This window comes from Neophocaena asiaeorientalis, unplaced genomic scaffold (assembly GCF_003031525.2).
Source record: "Neophocaena asiaeorientalis asiaeorientalis breed wild unplaced genomic scaffold, Neophocaena_asiaeorientalis_V1.1 scaffold248, whole genome shotgun sequence".
Classification (NCBI taxonomy): Eukaryota; Metazoa; Chordata; class Mammalia; order Artiodactyla; family Phocoenidae; genus Neophocaena; species Neophocaena asiaeorientalis.
Genome location: NW_020185320.1, coordinates 278,223 through 301,075, shown reverse-complemented (window position 1 = coordinate 301,075; position 22,853 = coordinate 278,223). Strand labels below are relative to the sequence as shown.

Genomic DNA, 22,853 nt, shown 5'->3' with positions numbered 1-22,853 from the left:
ATAAATCAAATTAAAATATTTGAGTTTTGACAGACTAGAGTCACTGTCAGTGGATATGTTTTAAATAAGCACACAAAGCAGATGCCACCAGAAGAAGGTCTAAGGTGAGTCCTCTAAAAGAGAAGGAAGTAAGAGCTGCAGCACTCCACTGAGCCAGGAGGGAACATGAAATTTAACCTTGTGAGTTTTCTATCTAAATTCCTCCTCTCTCAGCTGTTATGACCTTTAGCTCCAGGAAGGCCAAAACTAAGCTCTAAAAATATATTTAATAGCAACTTTTTTTTTCCTTCGGGGAAAGGGAGGTTGCACACAGAAAGAAAGGAAGGGGAGACTAGAATATTACTCAGCATAAAAGGAACAAACTACTGACACATGCAATAGTTTGGGTGGATCTCAAGGGCATTCATTATGCTAAGTGAAAACAGCCAACCTCAAAATGTTACCTAATGTGGGACTTCCCTGGTGGCGCAGTGGTTAAGAATCCGCCTGCCAATGCAGGGGACACGGGTTCGAACCCTGATCCGGGAAGATCCCACATGCTGCGGAGCAACTAAGCCCGTGCACCACAACTACTGAGCCCCTGTGCTACAACTACTGAAGCCCGTGCACCTAGAGCCCATGCTCTGCAATGAGAGAAGCCACTGCAATGAGAAGCCTGTGCACTACAACGAAGAGTAGCCCCCACTCGCTGCAACTAGAGAAAGCCCGCGCGCAGCAACAAAAACCCAACACTGCCAAAAAAAAAAAAAAAAAAAGTTACCTAATGTAGTTCCATTTATATAACATTCTCAAAGTGACAAAATGGTATGATGGAGAACAGAGCACTGGTTGCCAGTGGTTAGGGTTGGAGGAACGCGTGATTATTAAGTGGTTGCCATAAGAGAGGTTTTGTGATGGAACAGTTTTGTATTCTGAATGTGGTGATGGTTACATGAATCTACACGTGATAAAATTTCATACCCCCCTCCACCATGCCCATACACAAGCATGTGTAAAAATTGGTGAAATTTAACTAAGGTCTCTACCAATGTTAGTTTCCTGGTATAGACAAAGTACCATGGTTATATAAGATATTATCTTTGGAGAAGACTGAAGGCTACATGGAAACTCTACCATTCTGAAACTTCTGTGAGTCCTAAAATATTTAAAATAGAAAGTTATTTTAAAGAAATGTATTATAGTGACATGTACATATTTGTTACACATAACCATTCATTTGGGTAATTTTTGTTTTTTTACTATGAAGCAATGTGAACTTTTTAATTTTTAAGTTTTTTTTTTAAACATAGTGTTTGCCATCATACATACACTTAACATTGAATCCTTTCTATAGTTTGAGAAAATTATTTTTGCCTAGTTTTTCAACAAGGCATTCAATATCTATCTTTGCAGTTTTCATGAAGTAGGGATCATAACCTTTTGTTCTTTACTGTGATTACTTACCACATAAATCATTTTATCAAAATTATACTTGTCCATTCGATCTATAGCAGCTGCAAGATCTCTGAAAAAAATGGCCATAGATTAAGAGTTACTAAGCAGATCTGGGTAATAATTTGTTTTACCTATTTAATAGTAATGAGGCTTTTCTCATTAAGAACTACTGTTATTCCAAGCCTCGGGTATAGTACCCATGCTTATATAATCCCAGTACCATACTTTGATACAAAATAGTAATAACAAAAACAGCTTTGGGAAAAGAATTATGAAAGTGCTGTGAAAAGATAAAAAATAAATAAAAGCTCTGGGACAAGTAGTAATAATAACTAAATAGCTCTAGGCAAGGTGTTTGTAGGTAAATGTTTTATGATTTGTTAATTAAGCCTCTACTGGAAAGAATTACTTTCCTGTCACTTTTCTGCAATATACTTTCTTAAAGAACATATTTAAAACATAGGTGATACAGTATCTTCTAGCTACTCTTCCAACGTCTTGGATCATTCGAAAGCAATACTTTCTAAAGCATTTAAAAAGACCATAAATTCCTTTGACAAAAATTCCACTTACCTCTTATCTCTGGTTAAGGACAAAATACCCAGTTTGCACACAGTACAAAATATTTAAAAACAAACCATAAACTATAAAATTTTAAGTGAAAAATTTTAGGTGAAAATTATTTAAATATTGAATTTTAAAATCAGAGCTAATTAACTTGTGGGGAATATGTTAAGAACTATGTAATATCTTTGTATGGTGACATATCATAACTAGACTCACCATGGTGATCATTTTGAATATACAGAAATACCAAATCACTATGTTGTGTAACAGGAACTAACGTAGTGTTGTAGGTCAATTATAATTCAAAACCAAATAAACTCATAGAAAAAGAGATAGGATTTGTAGAATTTCAGAGGCAAGGGACAGAGAGAGGGAGAATTGGATGAAGGTGGTCAAAAGGTACAAACTCCCAGTTATAAGATAAATAAGTACTAGGGATGTAAAGTACAAAATGATAAATAGAATTAACACTGCTGTATGTTACATATGAAAGTTAATGTTAAGAGAGTAAACCCTAAGAGTTCTCATCACAAGAAAAATTTTTTTCTATTTCTTTAGTTTTGTTATCTATATGAAACGATGGATGTTCACTAAACTTATTGTGATAATCATTTCGTGATGTATGTAAGTCAAATCATTATACACCTTACACAGTGCTGTATGCCAATTATATCTCAATAAAACTGCAAGAAAAAAAATTAAAGCTATTTTTGCTTAACAATACATGACACTGGGAGGATTTTGAGGATTTTTAAAGTTCCTAGATCTTTTGAAATCTTGGGGATCATCAAAATGTCATTGGTACCTACTTCAGGATCCAGATATAACAGAGCAAGCGCCCCTGCATTGTAAGCGTGGAGTCTTAACCCCTGGACCGCCAGGGAAGTCCCCAGAGCATGCGTTCTGAATGGAGGCAAAATCTGTCTCATGAGGGACAAAAAAATCTTACTCTATTTATGTATAAAGCACATATATGCATACAATACATACAGATACATCTGTGGTGTTAAAATTTCATGAGGATGGGCAAGTATAAAAAAATATGGCTAAAAAGGCTCCTGAGAAGGGTTATAATTAAAAAAAAGGTTGTAAAACACTGATATAGATTATCCCCAAAACAAAGTCACAAATATACACCCCATTATATTTTTTGATTTGAGCCAAGCACAAAACAAAGAAAAACTTTTTGATCCAAAGGAAAAGAGATGAATATAAGAAAAAGTTCTAGGTTGAGTTTGTAGAACCTGAATTTGAAAGCCAGAGAGGGCTTCCCTGGTGGTACAGTGGTTAAGGATCCACCTGCCAATGCAGGGGATACAGATTCGAGCCCTGGCCCGGGAAGATCCCACATGCCTTGGAGCACCTGAGCCCATGCCCCACATTACTGAGCCTGGCTCTAGAGCCTGTGAGCCACAACTACTGAGCTCGTGTGCCACAACTACTGAACCCTGCGTGCCTCGAGCCCGTGCTCCGCAACAAGAGAAGCCACCGCAATGAGAAGCCCACACGCCACAACGAAGAGTAGTGCCGGCTCGCTGCAACTAGAGAAAGCCCGCGCACAGCAATGAAGACCCAACACAGCCCCAAATAAACATTAAAAAAAAGAAGCCAGAAGAAATGCCAGGTCATTTAGTTCAGGTCTCTCTTTTCACAAAGTAGGGAACCATGGCCCAGAGAGGTTAAGTGATGGTCATGGTCTCAGAACAAAAATGCAGGTCTCCAGCCTCACCCTGTGCTCGTCAGTATCCTCCTGCATGCTTCTTTGTCTGTTATAACAACTCCCTTAATTTACAACCACACACATAGCTGTATTCTATAAGGAACCCATTGAAAGGACAGAAACAAGTACAGTTAGAGCAAGGTGAAAAATCAAACATTTCAACAAGTGGCACAAAGATGATTCTCCCAAAGAAAAAAGGGAAAGTATAGGTATTAAGGAAAATAAACAGAAAAATCTGGACCTAATGATAGCCCCTCAAAAGATAGCAGATAAGGATAGTTATAGAGTCTTTACAACATGGAGCCTCTATTCTGAGCAGACACATTTCTTTCTTTTTTTAAATTTGAGTATAGTTGACTTACAATATTGTGTTAGTTTCAGTGATTCAGTATTTTTGCAGATTATATTCCACTACAGTTTATTAAAAGATTATGAATTTAATTCCCTATTGCTTACATGAGTAAACACATTTCTTATAACCACTACTCAAAGGTTTATTTAATCTGTCCAGCAATAATTAGCTGGCACAAAAAAAATTTTCTACTGTATATTTTTTTGTATCTAGAAAAAGAAATGTACCTCTTAGATATACAGGGTCTTCTCATTTCCTAACTCCAATTGTATGGAATTGATAAAAAGAAATGCCAAAAAGTAACAGAAAATAAGAATGATTTTTCTAAGGGACAGTAAGAGAGGCAGATGGTTGTTTAAAGTTGTTTGGAAAAAAATGATGGTAGTTAACAACAACAAGAAAATATCATTAACTATGCTAGAAAAGTGGTTTGTGATCCAACATAAAATTCTAGCCCGGGAGACACTAGAACCTTTTGCTAGCAGTGCTTGAGTATGGCCGTGTTTGCCTGTGTGGCTTTTTTATGGTCCTGTCTTCTCCTTCCTATTAGCTTTGTCCCAGAAATAAGTGTGCTTGATAAACCCAGTTCTTACTGATTAACAGAGGCTGCTCCTTTCCACAGGGGTTGGTCATGGAGACAAATGAAAAAATATAAGCGGCATGGCCTACTTCTCGCTCGGTCTATTTCACCACAGTCTGAATGAGGACTGGTACTTATATGCACATAAGATGATCTTGACCGAGTGAGGATACCACTGAGCCAACATGAGCACCGTTTAGTATACATTTTCTGTCAATATGCAATTATAAAATATTTATAGTTGGCTAGGAGGTACTTCAATTTTATAGTTTGTAGAACAATGTATTCACCTGTGGAAATCCTAGGATGTTTAACTAACTGTAATCAGTTTTTCAGTTTCTTTTCCGATGATATTAAACCTTTCCAGAAACTATAAATGGCCATAAACAGAAATCCAATAAAAATATTTTGAGTGATGAGAACAAAAGATTTTAGAAATCAGGATTTGGTAACAGTTTTGAGAATAAAATGATTGTCTTAGCATTAATCCTAGAACAAAGAATGTGAAGTCATGCATTCTAATGATGAGGTTCACACAAGACACAAACCTGGTTGCATAGAGAGACGTCCCATCACTTCGCATTACAGTACAAATCGAGGAGGGGTCACCACTTCCTGACAGATCCACTACAGCTGTGCCTTTTCTAGAAATGCAAAAAGGTAACTCTGAAACAACATAATGAATTAAAACCGTTAATAGTATAATATCTATAGTATTATCTTTGGCAAACCAGAGCTATTTTTATTACTTAAGTAGCAATAAGTGGTGTAACCAACAATGAAGAATAAGAAGGAATCTGACCTTGAATCAATCTATTAAGAGTAGGTATTTTGTAATTAATATTTACTTATCATTTTAAATTCTGTACTCTGGATGAAGTACTTAAAGTCTTTAACGTAACTAGTTGAAAAATGAGATTTCAACTTCAGTTTAACCACAAAACATCATGTTCTTCTAATCCAAGTTACTGTAACACTCAATATTGGGCTAATTTTTAACATGCAAGAAAGTACCCTTGAGTAATAAAACCACAGAATTTTGTTACTGTCTTTCCTGCCCGATCAAAAATTAGAATCTGTATATGGTGACCTAAAAATTGTCCTTAAGGACATTACTGAGGATGTCGTGAGCCACATTCTCCATGTCTTTCTTATAAGGATGACGAGCTCTTTGTTACTATGAAAAATGGCACTTTTTTAAAAATTAATTTTTATTGGAATATGGCTGCTTTACAATGTTGTTAGCCTCCACTGCACAAAAGAATGAATCAGCCATACACATGCAGATATCCCCTCCCTTTTGGACTTCCCTCCCATTTAGGTTACCACAGTGCATTAGGTAGGAGTTCCCTGTGCTATACAGTACGTTCCCATCAGTTGTCTACTTTATACATAGCATCAATAATGTATATGTGTCAATCTCAGTCCCCCAATTCCTCCCTCCCCACCTCTTCCCACCTAGGTATCCATACATTTGTTCTCTATGACTGTGTCTCTATTTATACTTTGCAAATAAGATCATCTATACCATTTTTCTAGATTCCACATATATACATTATTATACGATATTTGCTTTTCTCTTTCTAACTTACTTCACTCTGTATGACACTCCCTAGGTCTGTCCACATCTCTACAAATGACCCCATTTCATTCCTTTTTATGGCTGAGTAATATTCCATTGTATATATGTACCATGTCTTCTTTATCCATTACTCTGTCTATGGACACTTAGGTTGCTTCCATGTCCTGGCTACTGTAAATAGTGCTGCTATGAACATTGGGGTGCATGTGTTTTTTTTTGAATTATAGTTTTGTCTGGGTATATGCCCAGTAGTGGGATTGCTGGATCATATGGTAGCTCTATTTTTAGTTTTTTAAGGAACCTCCATACTGTTTTCCATAGTGACTGTATCAACTTACATTCCCACCAACAGTGTATGAGGGTTCCCCTTTCTCCACACCCTCTCCAACATTTATTGTTTGTAGATTGTTTGATGATGGTCATTCTGACCGGTGTCAGGTGATATGTCGTTGTACTTTCGATTTGCATTTCTCTAATAATTAGTGATGCTGAGAATCTTTTCATGTGTTTGCTGGCCATCTGGAAAAATGGCACTTCTAAGCAACTGGTTTGCTTCTGTGTTACACATGGCTGGGCTCCTACGAATGGTGCCATTTCTGTTTGGCTGACAGGAAGCTCAAAGCTAAATTAGAAATCTACCTTAAGCAAAGAAGCAGAATTCCAGTGTGTGTTACATGACATACTAATATCATCCCTGACGTCCTATTATTTTTTCTGCCCTGCTTCTTGATTTCCTCATTTTACTCTTTCAAAAGCTTGGGGTTGTAGTATACCTTTTCTTTTTTTTTTTTTTTAACAATTATTTAAGACCTTTATTAACAGGTGCTCGCAGTTTGTTGACTTTGAAAAAATCAAGTTGTAAACTTCTATTATAAATTAAAAATGAGGTTCTTAAAAATCTCAACTCGACCAGATATGAAACAATTTAAAATCCTTTAAAGGTATATTGAGAAAATCCAGTTTTTTTTTTTAAAAAACACGTTTGTCATTACCAAAAAGGGACGTCTTTAGATAAAAATAATAAAAACCCGATGCTGCATAGATAATGCAGATAGCTCTAATTATCTGGTCAACAGGCAAAAAGCAAGCACTTAAGGTCTTCATCTCCAATCTTTTATTCATTTCTTATTGCTGGAATTTCATATTCATTTCTTCTTGTTGCACGACTGAACCGGATGATGGTAGAGATGGTAAGCCGGCATTTACTCAGCCCCGCCCTGCTCAGCCTCAGGAAAGGACGCATTCTCAGTTGGTGGATCGGCTGCTTGTGTCTCTTCGCCATCTTTGGTTTAGGGTTTTCTGGGCGTCTGCGTCTGTAACTGAAGTTGCGGCGGTACCGACATTGAGGGGGCTGCCGACCTTGGGTCTCATATCTCCTTGATTTCCCTTATCTTCTTCACTGCCGTCCTCTCTGCTATGTCTTTGGCGAGGAGGGCCCCTGCAGAACGGTGGTCTATAACCCCGATACATATTCTGTCTCACTGGTCTATCTTGTTCTCCTGCACCCTGGTTGTCAGCACCCTCCATCACCTCTCCCCGCACAGGAGGGTGGAACGCTGTGGTTGACGCCCATAGGGTCTCCGCACGCAGTAAGGTGGGCGCCGGTAGGGCCGCTGCTGTCGGGCCTGGCCTTCGGGGGCACTCTCGGATCCCTCCGTCTTTTCCCCTCTCTCGCTGTCCCGGTAATTCTGCTGGAGGTTGCATGGAGGCCCCCTGTGACGCGGAGAGCGCCTATGATGGTTATGGGCTGGTGCACGTGTACCACCTTGCGCTGGAACCCCCAGGGCCTGCAACGTCTGCTGCCCGCACCCTGTTCTCCTTCAGTGATATGGAGCCCCGCAGTCTCTCCGTCTCCTACGCCGCGAAGGCACTTCCCGGCTTCTTCTTTACGGCAGTCCGGTGTACACCTTCATCCTCCTTGGTGTCGTTCCTGTTGCTGAAGCCATATCCGTTTCTTACACTGAACCATTTTAAGTTCCCAGAACCTTCGCTGCGATGACCTTCTTGTCCCCGGCGGCACGTGCCGCCGATGCGAGGCTGCCGGGGCTGCCGCCTCCTGCGCCGCAGCCCGTCATGCCGGGCTCGGTGTCGGCAGCGCTGAGGGCGACTTCTGGGTCTCGGCCTCGCTGCTCACGGCTGCGGCTCCTCCCGGGCTGTGATGGCAACCAGGCCGGCGGCGGCGGTGAGGCTGCTCAGGGCTCTCTGGGGGCCGCTCTCCGCTCCCGCTACCCATCGAACTCAGTATACCTGTTTTTTTAAATTGCTTTAAATCCTTTTGGAACAGGATGGAATCTTTTTAAAAAGGCAGGGTTGAGTACAAAGCGTTCTATTTCCCTTTTCCAGTTATACCATTATCAGCTGGTGTGATCTTAGGCAGGCCACTTATACTTTCTGTGCTTGTTTCCTCATATGTAACAAGATAATATTCTTTCTCCCAAGCTTACCAGGATTTTGCTATGGCAGCAAGAGACAGCATGTGGGAAAGTACTCTGAAGAGCAAAAAGCCCTGTAAAAAAATGCAAGGCTGCACTCGACATTCTGCTCTCCTTACTGAGAGAAAACGTTAATACCAACTTCAAAGCAGAATGAATAACTTTCTGAAGAATAGTAACCTGGTCATACATTGTTTTCTGTAGGAGTCCTTTACTGTCCAGCAACTTTAAGACTTCTTGAGATTTTTCACGATAAAATGATTCTCCTGAATATTCATCGAAGTGTACTCCTAGACGCTAAAAGGATTTGGAAACAAAAGAAAAAAGTTACGCATGTGTCCTATTATCTTACCCTAAGACAAAACAGGATGTTCTACAGTCTGTCAGACAGATAGGGAAAATAAGAATGAAATCAAGTCACTCCGTGACTCAAACCTTCCTAACGGTTCCCCGCACGGTCAAGCCCTCACAGTCGTACTCTGCTGTCCAATGTGGGAGTTGCTGGACACATATGGCTATTCAAATTCAAATTAAGGAAACTTGAAGATTTACTTTCTCAGTTACGCTACTCACACTTCAAGTGCTCAACGGCCACATGTGGCCAGAGGCTACCATATTGGGCAGCAGAGATCCAGAACGTTTCCACTGCAGCAGGAAGCTAGACTGGACAGCCCTGGAAAATGTCCTACATCCCACCCCACTCTCCAACCTCTCCAACCTCCTCTCTCACTTTTCTTCATCTTGCTTCCTTACTGCAGCCATGTGGGATCTTTGCTGAAACTCTCTTCAGACAGCACCCCTGATCCCCCCCTCCCCTGCTTCACTTTTCTCCATACATCATCACCACCTAACAGACTGTATATATTCTTGTTGGATTTGCACTGCCTTGAATTTGTTTAATCTGCTGTATCCATGCTGGAGTGTAAAGTCCATGAGAAAAGAACTTATATCTCTTTTATTCACTGTTGTATTTCTCCCACCCCCAACATGTTCTTAGACAAACAAATTTATAGCCATCACATATATGCCTAAGGAAGCAAAAGAAGAAAAAATGATTAAGAAAAAGTGAAGGAATGATAGGAGAGAGAAGAGAAAAGCCAAACTGAAATGAAGTATCAGAATGTCACTTCACATTCAGCCTGTGAAGTTCACAGGCTTTATTTTGTAGCTCTAACTTTCAGCCCAAAGAACAATATCTGAGTCCCAATTATCAACTCAGTGACAAATGACAAATCTGTTCTTAAAATATGAACTTCAGAAGCAATCCTCCTACCCAGGAGTACCCGTCAAGAGCAGCTCCACATGACAGGAGAACAGGAGAGTGGGTGGGCACCTTGTAAATCCGAATGTACTCTTCTATGCTCAAGTCCCGAAATTTCTGCCAGAGTGCAAGTGCTTGCGTGTCGCCCAGTTCCAATCGCTGGAAGAACTCATGTGCTGATTTTGCTACATTTTTATCGTCTGCTGCTTCTTTATTAACTTGTACATAAACCTAAAGGCACAATAGTACATTACATTAAGTACATTACTAGTCACTGTTATCTCCAAAAAGGAAAAGAAGAAAACAAAACAATCGGGAGAATTCTCATTTAAAGGTTATACAAGTGCGCTCGTCACAGAGTGTAACCTTTTTATCTTTTCTTTTTTTATGCCACGGACCCTTACCTTAGTGAGCCCTAATAACCCCTTTTCAAAATGCATAAAGTAAAATACATAGGATTATAAAGGAAATAATTACATTGAAATACAATTATTCAAATTTTAAAAAATATTTGTGATATAATAACAGAGGAAAGTGCTAAATTTCTGAATGAGGTTACTGAAAATAATATGTACTTTTTTCTTCTCATCCAAGTTCACAGATCCTTAGGTTAAGAATGCCTGGTTAGGGACTTCCCTGGTGGCACAGTGGTTAAGAATCTGCCTGCCAATGCAGGGGACACGGGTTCGAGCCCTGGTCTGGGAAGACCCCACATGCCATGGAGCAACTAAGCCCATGCACCACAACTACTAAGCCTGTCCTCTAGCGCCCACGAGCCACAACTACTGAGCCCACATGCCTAGAGCCCATGCTCCCAACAAGAGAAACCACCGCGATGAGAAGCCCACGCACCTCATGAAGAGTAGCCCCCGCTCGCTGCAACTAGAGACAGCAACGACGACCCAACACAGCCAAAAATAATAAATAAATTTTAAAAAAATAGGGACTTCCCTGCTGGTCCAGTGGTTAAGACTCTGCACTTGCACTGTAGGGAGTGCAGGTTCAATCCCTGGTCTGGGAACTAAGATCTGACATGCCGCACACTGCAGCCAAAAAAAAGAATGCCTGGTTTAGACTAAGCTAGCATTATTCTTTAAAAAAAAAAAAAAAAAGTGAAATTATTGCTGCAACTTCTCTGAGAAAAGATTGAAGCTAGTAGAATGGTTCAATCTGGAAAAGAAAAGGCCACAGGGTGATTCAGCCATTGTTTTAATGAAAAAAATTTTAAACTGTTCTCTAAATCTGCAAAGACCAGAAAAAACCAGGTGATTTAGGAAGAGCTTTGGGATAGTTAGCTTAATTATACTCCAACTTGGGCTCTTGAGAACTGTGTGGAGCGCTCACTTCCAGAGTGTTTTTGCACCATCTGTCCTGGCTCGCTTAGTTCTGCCCCAACCCAATGAGAGGAGTGCAGTTGGATGGCTTGTTAAGGGCTCTTCCAGTTCTAGGATTGAGTGTTCATAGAATCATTTTCCAGTCTCTAAAATGCAAGATTAATAAATGACATAAAAATATCAACACTACAGCTCAAGTAATATTGAAGTTATGCATTAGGGACTATAAAGATTTTACTTACAAGTTGTAACTCACTTCCAGGGTGAAACATGAACAATAAATTTACTATCCTCATATTTTTTTCCAGAAAGCTATTAAAATAGCATGAAATAAAAATTGGCAAGTAAACTACCAAAAAACATGAGGCCTCTAAATTCTTACAGTAATATCATCAAAATATCATGGCAGCAGCATTTGGGTAGAAAAAGTGATTTTATTGCTGGAGAATACTTTAGGACAACCATAATGTGGCTTCTACCCACTAGATACTACCAACAAAAGGGACAGGGCATTAAACATCTATCTCAAGCTAAAAATGTCTCACCTTGTATAGATGGCTCATGTTAATTATTGGAATGGCAGAAGTAAATAAATCAGTACTCCTAGATAAAGGTTAAAACTACCTAATCTTTTTTTTTCCCTCTTTAAAGTTGTGCAGAAAAGAGTTAACGTAGCAGGCCTGGAAACTGTTATCCTTAAAATGTGTTGTTTGCAAGGTTAGCCCTTGGCTGGCATCTGGGAACTTGAATTTTGAGAATGTTCCCACCAAGCTAACTGATAAGAGTGGTTCACGGTGCCTAAACTGTTTATGCAAACAATATGGTTTATGCCAAACACCTGCTTTCCTTCTGGGAGCTTGGAATTTTACTACATGCTACACAGGGGGTGCCTACATATCAACCTCCAATCGAGGTTGATATGTAGGCATAGGTCAGACTTCCTGACCTTTAAATGACCTATCCATTGACAACTGCGTAATAGTCCAGCCTACAGGAGTAAAGATATACATGTGTCTATAAATGGCTTGTGATTCAAAGTTAATCTTTCCCCGCTTCGCCCATCTCTCTCCAGCTCTCTCTCACATACACGTGTGTGTACATGTGTGTATTCAATTTCCAATCAAATATACAAAAAATATCCTTATTTTCAGAAGAGGAAAGGTATTCGTTTTTTATTTTTTTATTATTATTATTTTTTGCGGTACGCGAGCCTCTCACTGTTGTGGCCTCTCCTGTTGCGGAGCACAGGCTCCAGACGCGCAGGCTCAGCGGCCATGGCCCACGGGCCTAGCCGCTCCACGGCATGTGGGATCCTCCCGGACCAGGGCACGAACCCGTGTCCCCTGAATCGGCAGGCGGACTCTCAACCACTGCGCCATCAGGGAAGCCCATTAGTTTTTTTTTTAATCTAGGACCCTAAACTCAAACAGCCAAACATTTAGAAATCTAATAAGCGTTCAAAATATTGATAAGAATATTCTTAGAAAAAAACATCACCAGAATCTTTTCCCTTTCTTAAAATTTAAAAATTAAAACAAAACAAAAAGCCCTTCTTAATTCCTGAAGAACCCTGGCATTGCAGCAATTTTTAGTGATAAACCAAACATTACTGAAAATCAACTGATACTATCAAACAATAGAAGAGCCTTAATTAGCACTTAAGAATCTGCTTGTAAACACACTATATAAAACTAATAGTTAACATTCACCAACGTTTTAGAAAAGAAATGCGTTTTCCTTCACAAAGTAAATTTTATACTCTGCATTTCTGACATTATAGACAGTTTTTAATCTACAGTTACCATGAACCCTCTACGCTTGGAAAGTATGCATTCTGAAGACAGCTCCCTTTTGGGGTTAGATCCAGACTCAAAGGGAATAAAAAGGAAATTTTAAATTTGGATATGATAAATAAGAGTGTGGCTGAAGAAAAGTGTTTTTGAGGATGGAAACACAATTTTTCTTTTTAGTTACTAGAATGCAAAAGCCAGCTGTATTTGTTAGCGAGTACACTAAATGTCTGAGACTTCCTGAAATGAATATTAATCCTTCCTTTACACTAATTCTAGATGTAGTGATTGCCAAAAAACATATGACATTTTATTTCTAATTTAATTGATTTATAATCAGCTCTCAGGATGATCTGCCCAAATGTAAAGAAATAAGTGTGAAAAAGTAGCAGAAAATGCTCTCACTCCCTCTTAGTCTTATTAAATTTGATTCTAGAATACCATTAGCCACATAGGCACAGCTGAATTCCTTAGTGCAGGGCTCTAACCCCATCCCTGGTTATTTTTGTCTTTAAAACTGAGAGTAACTGCTAAGGATGGTTAGCATAACTTGGACACTAAAGACCCTTTTATCTGAATATTTATTTGTCCTCTATCTTAGAATGCATTTAATTTTGATCTCATTTTTAAGAGAATAACATGTATCAAATTCATGATTATAATTCAAACAAGCTCATTTTTAGTTTCATGTTTCATGTATTGATCAGAAATTTCTCTGGTTGAGACCAATTCCTGATGTTAAATGAAATATTAAAGAAATTCAAATTAATATAATTATAATTTAATACATCAATACATCAAAGAGCTAATAAAGTCAAAACTTCCTAGTTAAAAAAATAACTCATTTGAAGTAATTAATTACCAAATTTCACATTAGTACATCATTAGCAGCATATAAACAGCATTTTACCATCCCTTCATCTTCTTTTAATGTTTGGAATCTCCTATTTTTATCCTCTGTACATACACAATAACATCCATGGTATCTTACACCTTTATCCAAGGGTGATAATTACTAACTGGTAGATTACCACGCACTCGTGCCTAATACTTTCCTCATGCTGAAGAAAGTGTTTTTCATACATTTCAGTAGGGTGAGATAACGACTGAGCTCTTAACATGTATTCTGGCCTTGCTTGGTATTTCCATCCTTGCTCTAAGAACACTCAGAGGACAATGGGACACTGTAGTGCTGTCCCAGGGGAGTAGGGGTGAGGGAGAAAGGCACATGGCTTTGTGGAAGATGGTCAAGAGCAATGGTGAAGCAGAGAAGCTGCAGGGAGAGAGGAAAGGAGAGCTGCCTAGACAGAGGAGGAGCTGAGGGAAACACTCCCGGGAACAGTAGAAGCTGAGCAGCCCCTCAGGTGCAGCAGGCCCTCAGAGGTCAATGGTTCACAGTGTCCCCACACAGGGAGGCTGGTCTCTGGGCCTGTGGAACTGGGCCACAGCAAGACCTCCAGGTGAAGTCTGTTAAACAAGCAGAGGCTTGGGTACTGGGCCTGTGAGTCAAGACCAATGTGGACTGAAGCCAAGAAAAGGCCTCCATGGCCACCCTGGGACGCACATAAGAGCCTCTGTGTGACCTGGGAGGTGGAAAATCCCTAACATTGACTTAAGCTGAGTCCCACCGCTCACAAAAGTGATGGCTGCGTTCCAATCTTGGTTTAGAATTTAAAAGCTATTTCTTGTAGGTAAGTGTTATAATGAGTAGAATCCACACCAAACATAAGTCATTTTTCCTGAAAAAAGTAAAGTGACCTAAACCAACAAATAACTTTTGAATTCAATTCTTTAAAAAATAAGAATTTTTAACTGCATAAATAATCCTATATATGTCTAGAATCAATTTAGTCTTGAATTACTTTGAGAAGTTGTTTTGATATTCCAAAGCCAGAAAACACATGGTCTCTTGACGAATAGACACTTCCTCCACATTTTAAAAAACGGAAGTAAACATTATCACGCATCAGTTTGGTTGCTTTGGTCCTGCCCTATTTTCTTTTTATTACTTTTTTTTTGCTACTGATATAGGGAAACTCAGGGTGAAGTCTGTTATCTAATATTACCTAGTAATACATCATCTCTGACTTTCTATGTCTTTTTTATTAAACGCCCATCACTGTGATTACCTCAAATCCTTTCAGAAAGGGGCAGGGTAAAAATAATGAAATACTATTGGGGTCATTTTGAAACTTTAAAAATGCCAGTGCTACGGTACAGGACTAATGCATATTTTATTGGCATGATATTTACCTCTTATGAGAGGCTGCTCATATTTCAGAGGAATTCTATAGTTCGCAAAGTCCAAATTAATATGCAACACCAATAAGTCAAGTTCTAAAACCTTCTAGGGCAAAAAAAACCCCAAAACAAAAAAGCAAAAGCAGAAAAAGTGGCTGGGTTATACATTCTTAAAGGCACAGTGTTATCAAGGTCCATTCAAGTAGTTTACGTCTAGGAGGAACCCTGAGAAATTACTTTTAAAAATTATTAAGACAGATATGAGTAAATGATGACTCCCATATGCCCATGATTTAGATTTAACACTTACTAACTTATCGTAAGAAATTACTTTTAGATACAAGTGGAAAGCCTTTTTGATAAGTATTCCAAAACTTACTACAAATGTTGTCTTTGAATCAATAGTGTGAATTTTAAACAGCAAATATATTATTTAACTCATCGGCCGATTCAGGGGGGAGGAACTATTAAAAACCACTTCCCGTTTTGTGACAACAAATTAGAACAACTAAAGGAAAGGTTTCAAATGTTGGCTAACAAAAGTCCTAGGTCTATGCACAGCATGGCCAGATGTCCTGGGAAAAGAATGACTACAGGTGCAGAGAAACACCAGTAATAAAGCATAGCACAAACATGAAAATGCAGCAAAGGAATGACTGTAGGTGTATTTTCATCACAGAAAAGAAATGCTAAAACTACCATATAGTATCATTTCTAACCTGGCCAAGAAACCAGAACTGGGGGGATACTGATCACGGTGCAATTTAGAGGGATGTAGGCCACGAAATCTGCTCCTGGATGGCCGAAGCCAAATTCAAAACAAATACACCAGAAGGTTGAAACTGCCAAAACTAAACTACTAATTGTGCCCTTGGTACACCACTTCAAGGATGAAAGAAAGGAAAATGCTTCGTAAGTAATTACAACCAGTGGAAATGAATGGCTCAGAAAGGCATTCCATAATGCCAGTGGGGGGCGGTGCCGTGCAGTGCACAGAACACTCTGGAGGCAAACTGCCTGTGTTGGAACCTTGGGTCTGGCCCTTGGGTTCTTCATCAGTAAACTGCACAATAAAATAAGTTAGATTTTTGACCAATGATAAATAGGGTGTCCTATGATAGTTAGTTAGCCCTTCTTTGGAGCTATACAATAGGTTTCTTTAGGCCACAACTTAAATGGAAGGGGCAAATTCATTCAAGCATTTACTGCAAGGCACGGTGTGTGAGGTTGCAGATAAAAGATCAGGAAGACAGGTCCTTCCCACTCAAAGAGCTCCAAGTATAACTTGAGAAGGAAAAAAATGGGTTCGACCAAGGTTCAAGGTTTTCTGTTTAGGAACAGGGTAAAATCATTTATTAATATTTGCTTAATGCTCCAAAAAAAAAGGGAAAAAATTCCTCATTTATACTAAACGTTGTTGTTGAAAGTAATCTACAGTGATAGCTGTAATTTTAAAATGCACCTGGGTCTGCAAAAATTAGCACAAAGATAAAATAACCTAGAGGCTGGGGCTTCCCTGGTGGCGCAGTGGTTGAGAGTCCACCTGCCGATGCAGGGGACACCGGGTTCGTGCCCCGGTCCAGGAAGATCCCACATGCCGCGGAGCGGCTGGGCCCGTGAGCCATGGCCGCTAAGCCTGCACGTCCGGAGCCTCTGCTCTGCAACGGGAGAGGCCACAACAGTGAGAGGCCCGTGTACTGCAAAAAAATAAAAGTAAAAAAATAACCTAGAGGCTGCCACTTTAGGCTCTGCATTTTCTCCATCCTGCAAAGGAAGGAGGAAGAGAGCAGAGAAGTACTCTAAATGGATTTCTATCTTCTATTACAAACAGCAAGGTGGGTGTATTTGACTTGCCCTCTTTTGTCTATAAATACTGCTCAACTATGAAGCTACTAGGCAAAAAAACACTGAATGAAAGCAACACCAATGTGCCTTGAGTTTCTAGTTATTCATAAAAGTACCCCCTGCCCTTATTCCTTCCTTTTGTGTGTCCATCAATTAACAACCTCTAAAAGAGATGTGTGATCTCCCACTTATGAGTCTCAAGAGGCAGGACACTGTATTAAACTGCATAGAAAGAAACATATGTTTAGGTTTCTATGGAGTTTAAGAACAAATTTTACTAGAATATTTAAAACATTATGGGCAACAAAGATTTACTATTTACAGGATTAAATTAAAAACTTCTGAGGTTGGGTGGGTGAAAGATGAGAGTGGTAACTCTCATATGTCAAACTGTACTCTAAATTCTTAAAAATGTTCTCTCAATGGCAGAAGGTCTCCAAGTGGGTATTTGTATTTCCTGCACCATGGGTTGTCTCTGGGGCCTGGATCTGACAAAAGGTTCACTAACCTCGTGGTAAAAAATACTCACGATTATTCAAAGTTTTAAAAAATAATACAGTAAAAATTCCAGGCACTAAGGTGGCAGGCTTTATAGACGACCGTAAAGAATTATTAATTTTTAAACTCTTGACTATCAATAAAACTCTTAATGGGAAAGAGAAAAAAAAATCTTTTGGTTAATAGTATAAATCAAAATGTAGGCATTTACAGTGAGAGTGAAGGCAAAGACTCAGGAGGAAATCACATACCTTTAAAGGTCTTTAAGAATCAGAACGTGTTTTGTTAATTTAGCTATTGATACAAAGCCAGCTGCAGGAGAAAAACAATTTAACAAAAAGGAAAACAATGAAGTGCTCTCTGTGGCTCTGGCTAGAGAAGTAAAACACTGTTTGGCAAGTGCTCTTCCTCATACACATTCTTAGTCTGATCCCCCGTATGTCACCAGCATGGCTGACATAGTATCTGTGTTCCTTCTTGTCAGGCCCAGAAGCAGCAGAGATAACAACTGGGACAATGAAAAGGAAACACATCCCTTGAGATTAACTGGACAGGAAGGGCTTTATTAATGAACTCCAGGAAGGACTGAGGACAGAAAAGCAGAGTATCCAACGGACTAAATGAGGTAAAACAGAAAGAAGTTCACATTGGGCAAAAGGCAGGAAAAGGAGCTTAAAGAAAAATGAAAAAAGTGCACACAAATTCAGAGAAACACGTGTGCCTTCCCCCACATCAGAACAAGAGCAAAAAAGTATACACTCATGTCTTCTCAAGGTTAAATGAATTATACTTATTACCATGAAGAAAACTGCAGTACATAACTAATAAAAACTGAAAGAGTTCTATGCTGAATATGTTATTCTGTGTGTTTATGCTAAGAAGTTTCTATACCTGGAGAAATACTGTTCCAAATCAACTAAAATACTAATAAAAGAAACACCTGGATTTGAAAATGAAAGGAACTCCCTAGTAAAATATAAGCAACATTTTCAATTGTTTTGGGTCCTTGTTTTAAGGAACAGTTTTTTGGTTTTTTTTTTTAAAACCTCTGGGATTAAAAATATGTTATGAAGCTGCACTGTACTCTGAAAAAAGAAGCTGAAGCATTTTCAAACATTGTTTCTTGCCAACTTACTTCAAAGAGATGCTGTAAAGGATTGGACTGGAGTTTTTCTTCATAGCCAAACAGCTGGAAGCCAGTTCCCAAAAGACCTAGCACAGTAATCCATAAATGAAAAGATTATACAATCGAACAGTGGAGAACAGTCATGGCAGGGAACAGGTACAGTTCTATAAAAAGATTAAACTCTCATAATTATGCATCCTGAAAATATTGCAAAACACACACTATCACGTTCTGCTACCTCATAAACTGACACAAGTCAAATTCAATATATTGAATCATAAATTCAATATATGGAAGAGCTCACTGAAATTAGTTCCACAGAAACCAAAAGACTATGAGCTCATCCAAGGCAGAGCCTGGGACTAAATTATCTTTATGCTAACGGTGCCCAACACCTCCCTACAAGACACTAATAAAACAAGCATTTATTGAGCAGCTACTCTGTGGAAGGACATTGTGATGCCAGGCACTAGACACTCAAAATTTGTGAAAAGAAACTGATGGGAAGTGTTTTCAAATCTTACTTTTTAAACTTGTAGGTGTGAAAATAAAACAAGGTAGGATTAGCTTAGTGTTACAATATTAGTTCTTAAATAACTGAAGATAAAACTTGAAACAGCCCTGATTACTTCTCCCATTCAAGGTGACCAAGAGACATAATGCTTTGATCTGGCCGATCTGCTTTGATTGTCTTTTATTTGCCAATTTTTTTTTTTCTTTTAGTCTTTGATGATAAGTTCAGAGTTCAGGGAAGGTATTAATTTCAACCTTTTTAAAAAAAATAATAATTGAGGTTTGTAAGCTACAATGAAAATTCTTAGTATGGACTGTGAATATTTATACTCTTAATATATTTTGCTAAAAGATGACCACAATTTTGGATGAAAGGATAGATGCAGCCTGGGCCAAGAGTAACTACAGGTAGTGCAATTACTTTAAAAACTAATCTGTTTCTACAACTGTATCAGTTACCTAGCTTCAGATCTAAAGGAGCAATTGCCACTACTGGGCCTTGTTGATGTACATTTTTCTATGTAGGCTCAGCAGAAAGTGGGATGTTACTAAACACGGGGTAGACAATCTTTGGGACTTAGACAGGAGCTAGAAGGATGACTAAAACATATACCAGCACTATTCACTTTCAAGCAAAAGCAAATGTGATTATGATTCAGGGTCTTGGGAGTAGGGTGTGGAAAGAGTGTTCTAAAAAACAGAAATAGGAAAAGTAAAGGCCAATTCCATTTAACATTCAGCCTAATACATTTTCAGAAACTAATTCTGTACTTAGGAACTGTCTGCCAACTTTTAATAGGGGATAGCTGAACAGCCAAAATTAAAACTCTTCAACAATGATGGTTATAATGGAAATGTTGACAGATCATTAACCATAGTAGTCCTTTAGGAAAAAACCACTACAATAAAATCCTGCAGCTAAAATGTAATGAATATCATAATCACATATTTGCTAATGGCTGTGAAATGCGTGAATAGGCCAAACTGATATAAAGAGGATGCCATCTATTAAATCTGACTGTTCAGCCTAGAGCCCAAACCACCGTGAACTGCAGGTGGGTTTATAAAATGCAGGGCATGTTTTCTGTTCCTCCACAGTGAATAGTAAGGGCACTGTTAGGTTCAAGTTGTACCCTTTTTAGGGTCTAAAAAGGATTCTAACTGAAAGGATAATATTCATAAGAGAAGGTCACGATAAATCTGTCTTCCGGAAACTGATTTCATTTCACTAGATATGGAACATAATAGTATCAGTGAACTTCAGAACTGGCAGGGCACACTGCACTTTATAGAAGCTTTAAAATGTTACGCAGCCTTTCTTTTGGAGTAGTATTGTGAAATACTTCCCAAGACAGATTCATTCATTATTCTGAGTGCCTCTTAAGTGCCAAGCACTATGGATACAAAAATAAGTACGACACAGCCCATGCTTTCATGGAACATTTCACCTAGCAGAGGAGAGAAGCACACAAAAGAATTCAGTAAGAGAGAAGCTATTTGAGTAGAGCTGGGTACTAGGAACTTGGTGATGTGAGAAAGTGGGCAAGGGTGTGTCTGGCTGTCAGAATGCTTTTCAGAGGTGACACTAGGGCTGAATCTTAAAAGGCACCTGGTAGCTGCCAGAGATTTTAATAAAAAGTTCACATTTCACATGTTACTAGTCCTTCACTACCACAGCAACTTCATTTATCCCATCCTTCCACACTCTGATTACTGCAGTATATGAGCTACGAATGGTTCTGAGTAAACTCATGACATTAGAGATAATCTGTGGCACTGAACTGTTTGGGTCTCACTCTTCTCTTTCTCTCTTTGCTTTTTGACCCTCACCCTCACCGCCTCCCTCTGCCACTTGTACAATTTAAGGGGAAGCCAAAGTATCCCAGTTTGTTCTTCCTTTACACCACCAGCCCAGGGTACAACATTTCATGTAGGATGGACCAGGGAGGCTGGACTTCACTAGTTTTAAAAATGGCAGGGCTGTGGTTGAGAAGGGTGTATACCTAGGCTTACTTTTTCCCTAATACATACTTCTACGTTTAACTAACCAATGTAAGCTACTTTTCTTTAATAAAACCAAAAAAGTCTGTATTTATCAGGTCTCGTTCTGATTTTATGAAGCTTCCTTCCTGAAAACTTACTTGTATGGTGAGAATTACTCTAATAAGTAATATATAAGATTTATGCAAAAGAGCCATTAGGGGAAAAAAGCAGGTAGGAGGCACTACTTCATCCAATGGAATTCAGCCTGTATTCTGTCCAGGTGATTGAGTAATGAGATATTAAAAGAAATTAAACTTAACGATATGAAAAATAAAGCCTCAGATTTACTTACCAAACTGCATGCCCCAATCCCCAAGATAATTTATTCTTGTTACTTGATGTCCTAAAGCTTCTTTGAGATTTGCTATAAAATTTCCTAGTAAATCAATAAAATACACAGTTTCTCATTATCCATTTTGGTATAAGAACCATGTGCTTCTCTAACATCAAAGCATAATACAGAAAATTCTTTTGGCAAAATTTACTAACAATTTCTTTTTACTAAAACATTCATTATTGTGTTTTCATCTACCTTATGGAAAGGGAGTAAGGAATTATTTTGGAGGAGGTAGTTATTCTAAAGAATCTCACAATTTTCAACAACATTAATGGGGGTTAGGAACACATGTTCAAGTAATTGCGATTCCAAGTCAATTCCAAGGACAGAAAATAACAGAATCTCAGTAGTTAAAAAAGAAATATATAATTTGGCTATGTCCTAAAGAACCTAGCCATACCAATTTTTCTTTTTCTAAGTAGCCCATTCCACCTTCTTTCCATCACGAAGTCCATCCTCTCATGTTGCTCCCTAACTAACAGCACATAGCAGTCCAAGGCCTCCACCTTCCTGTACTGCTGATGCTGGTTTGACATTTGACCTCTATTCCACTCTCCTTCTAGTGTGCCCTCACATACTGCAGAGGCTGGAAAGCTAAAAATAACACTCCCCAGAATCTCTGGCAGTTAGGGTTCCAGAAGTCATTTAGGTTTGGGCAATCTGATACACTTTGTACGTGATCTAGAAGGCAGAAATGAGGTGGAAAGGGAGCTACCTTTATTTTTTCTGACAAGCACAGTAGCGGAGACTTTGTTTTTTAGTGGCATCACTATTAGAGGTCCTAGTGTCCTGTCATCTGACCTCCAAGGGAAGTGAAAGATAGGGTATGGGTGGCCTTTTTTGCTAGTTTGAATTCTAGAAGGCATGGCAAGAGTAGTGGTAGTTTCCTGACTGTGGCAGTGGCAGTGATCGCAGAAAAGGCAGAAGCTCCCTTGATGATCAAGTTCTATGGTATAGTTTTGTGAGTCATCTATGTCAGCTTAATCCAAAGCTTCTTCAGCACTCCCAACAACTTTGCAAACTATTCGATATCCCATAGTAAATTCCTTCCTGCTTTTACTAGAGTGGATCTAGTTTTCTGCAAATAACCCCTCGCCAATATGCACAGCTGACAAAGTACTGCAGCTACTTCTCCAGTTTCCCTACTTCTTAGATTTTCCCAAGGTATATGGTCTCAGCAACAGGATTCACCTTTTGC

At 38.9% G+C, this 22,853-nt stretch overlaps 1 protein-coding gene and 1 pseudogene across 2 annotated transcripts in view; both read right to left on the bottom strand.

Moving 5' to 3' along the window:
* Positions 1–22,853, bottom strand: part of RARS2 (arginyl-tRNA synthetase 2, mitochondrial) — a 79,319-nt gene that overhangs the window by 5,334 nt on the left and 51,132 nt on the right. For both annotated transcript variants that reach the window (XM_024733716.1, XM_024733717.1), the window contains 6 exons: positions 21,611–21,694; positions 18,772–18,848; positions 10,001–10,159; positions 8,858–8,964; positions 5,202–5,297; positions 1,444–1,504 (listed from right to left, as the gene is read on the bottom strand). In XM_024733716.1, the coding sequence (XP_024589484.1) occupies positions 1,444–1,504; positions 5,202–5,297; positions 8,858–8,964; positions 10,001–10,159; positions 18,772–18,848; positions 21,611–21,694 (584 nt within the window). The remainder of the gene's footprint in view (positions 1–1,443; positions 1,505–5,201; positions 5,298–8,857; positions 8,965–10,000; positions 10,160–18,771; positions 18,849–21,610; positions 21,695–22,853) is intronic.
* Positions 6,655–8,844, bottom strand: LOC112392165 (nuclease-sensitive element-binding protein 1 pseudogene; annotated as a pseudogene).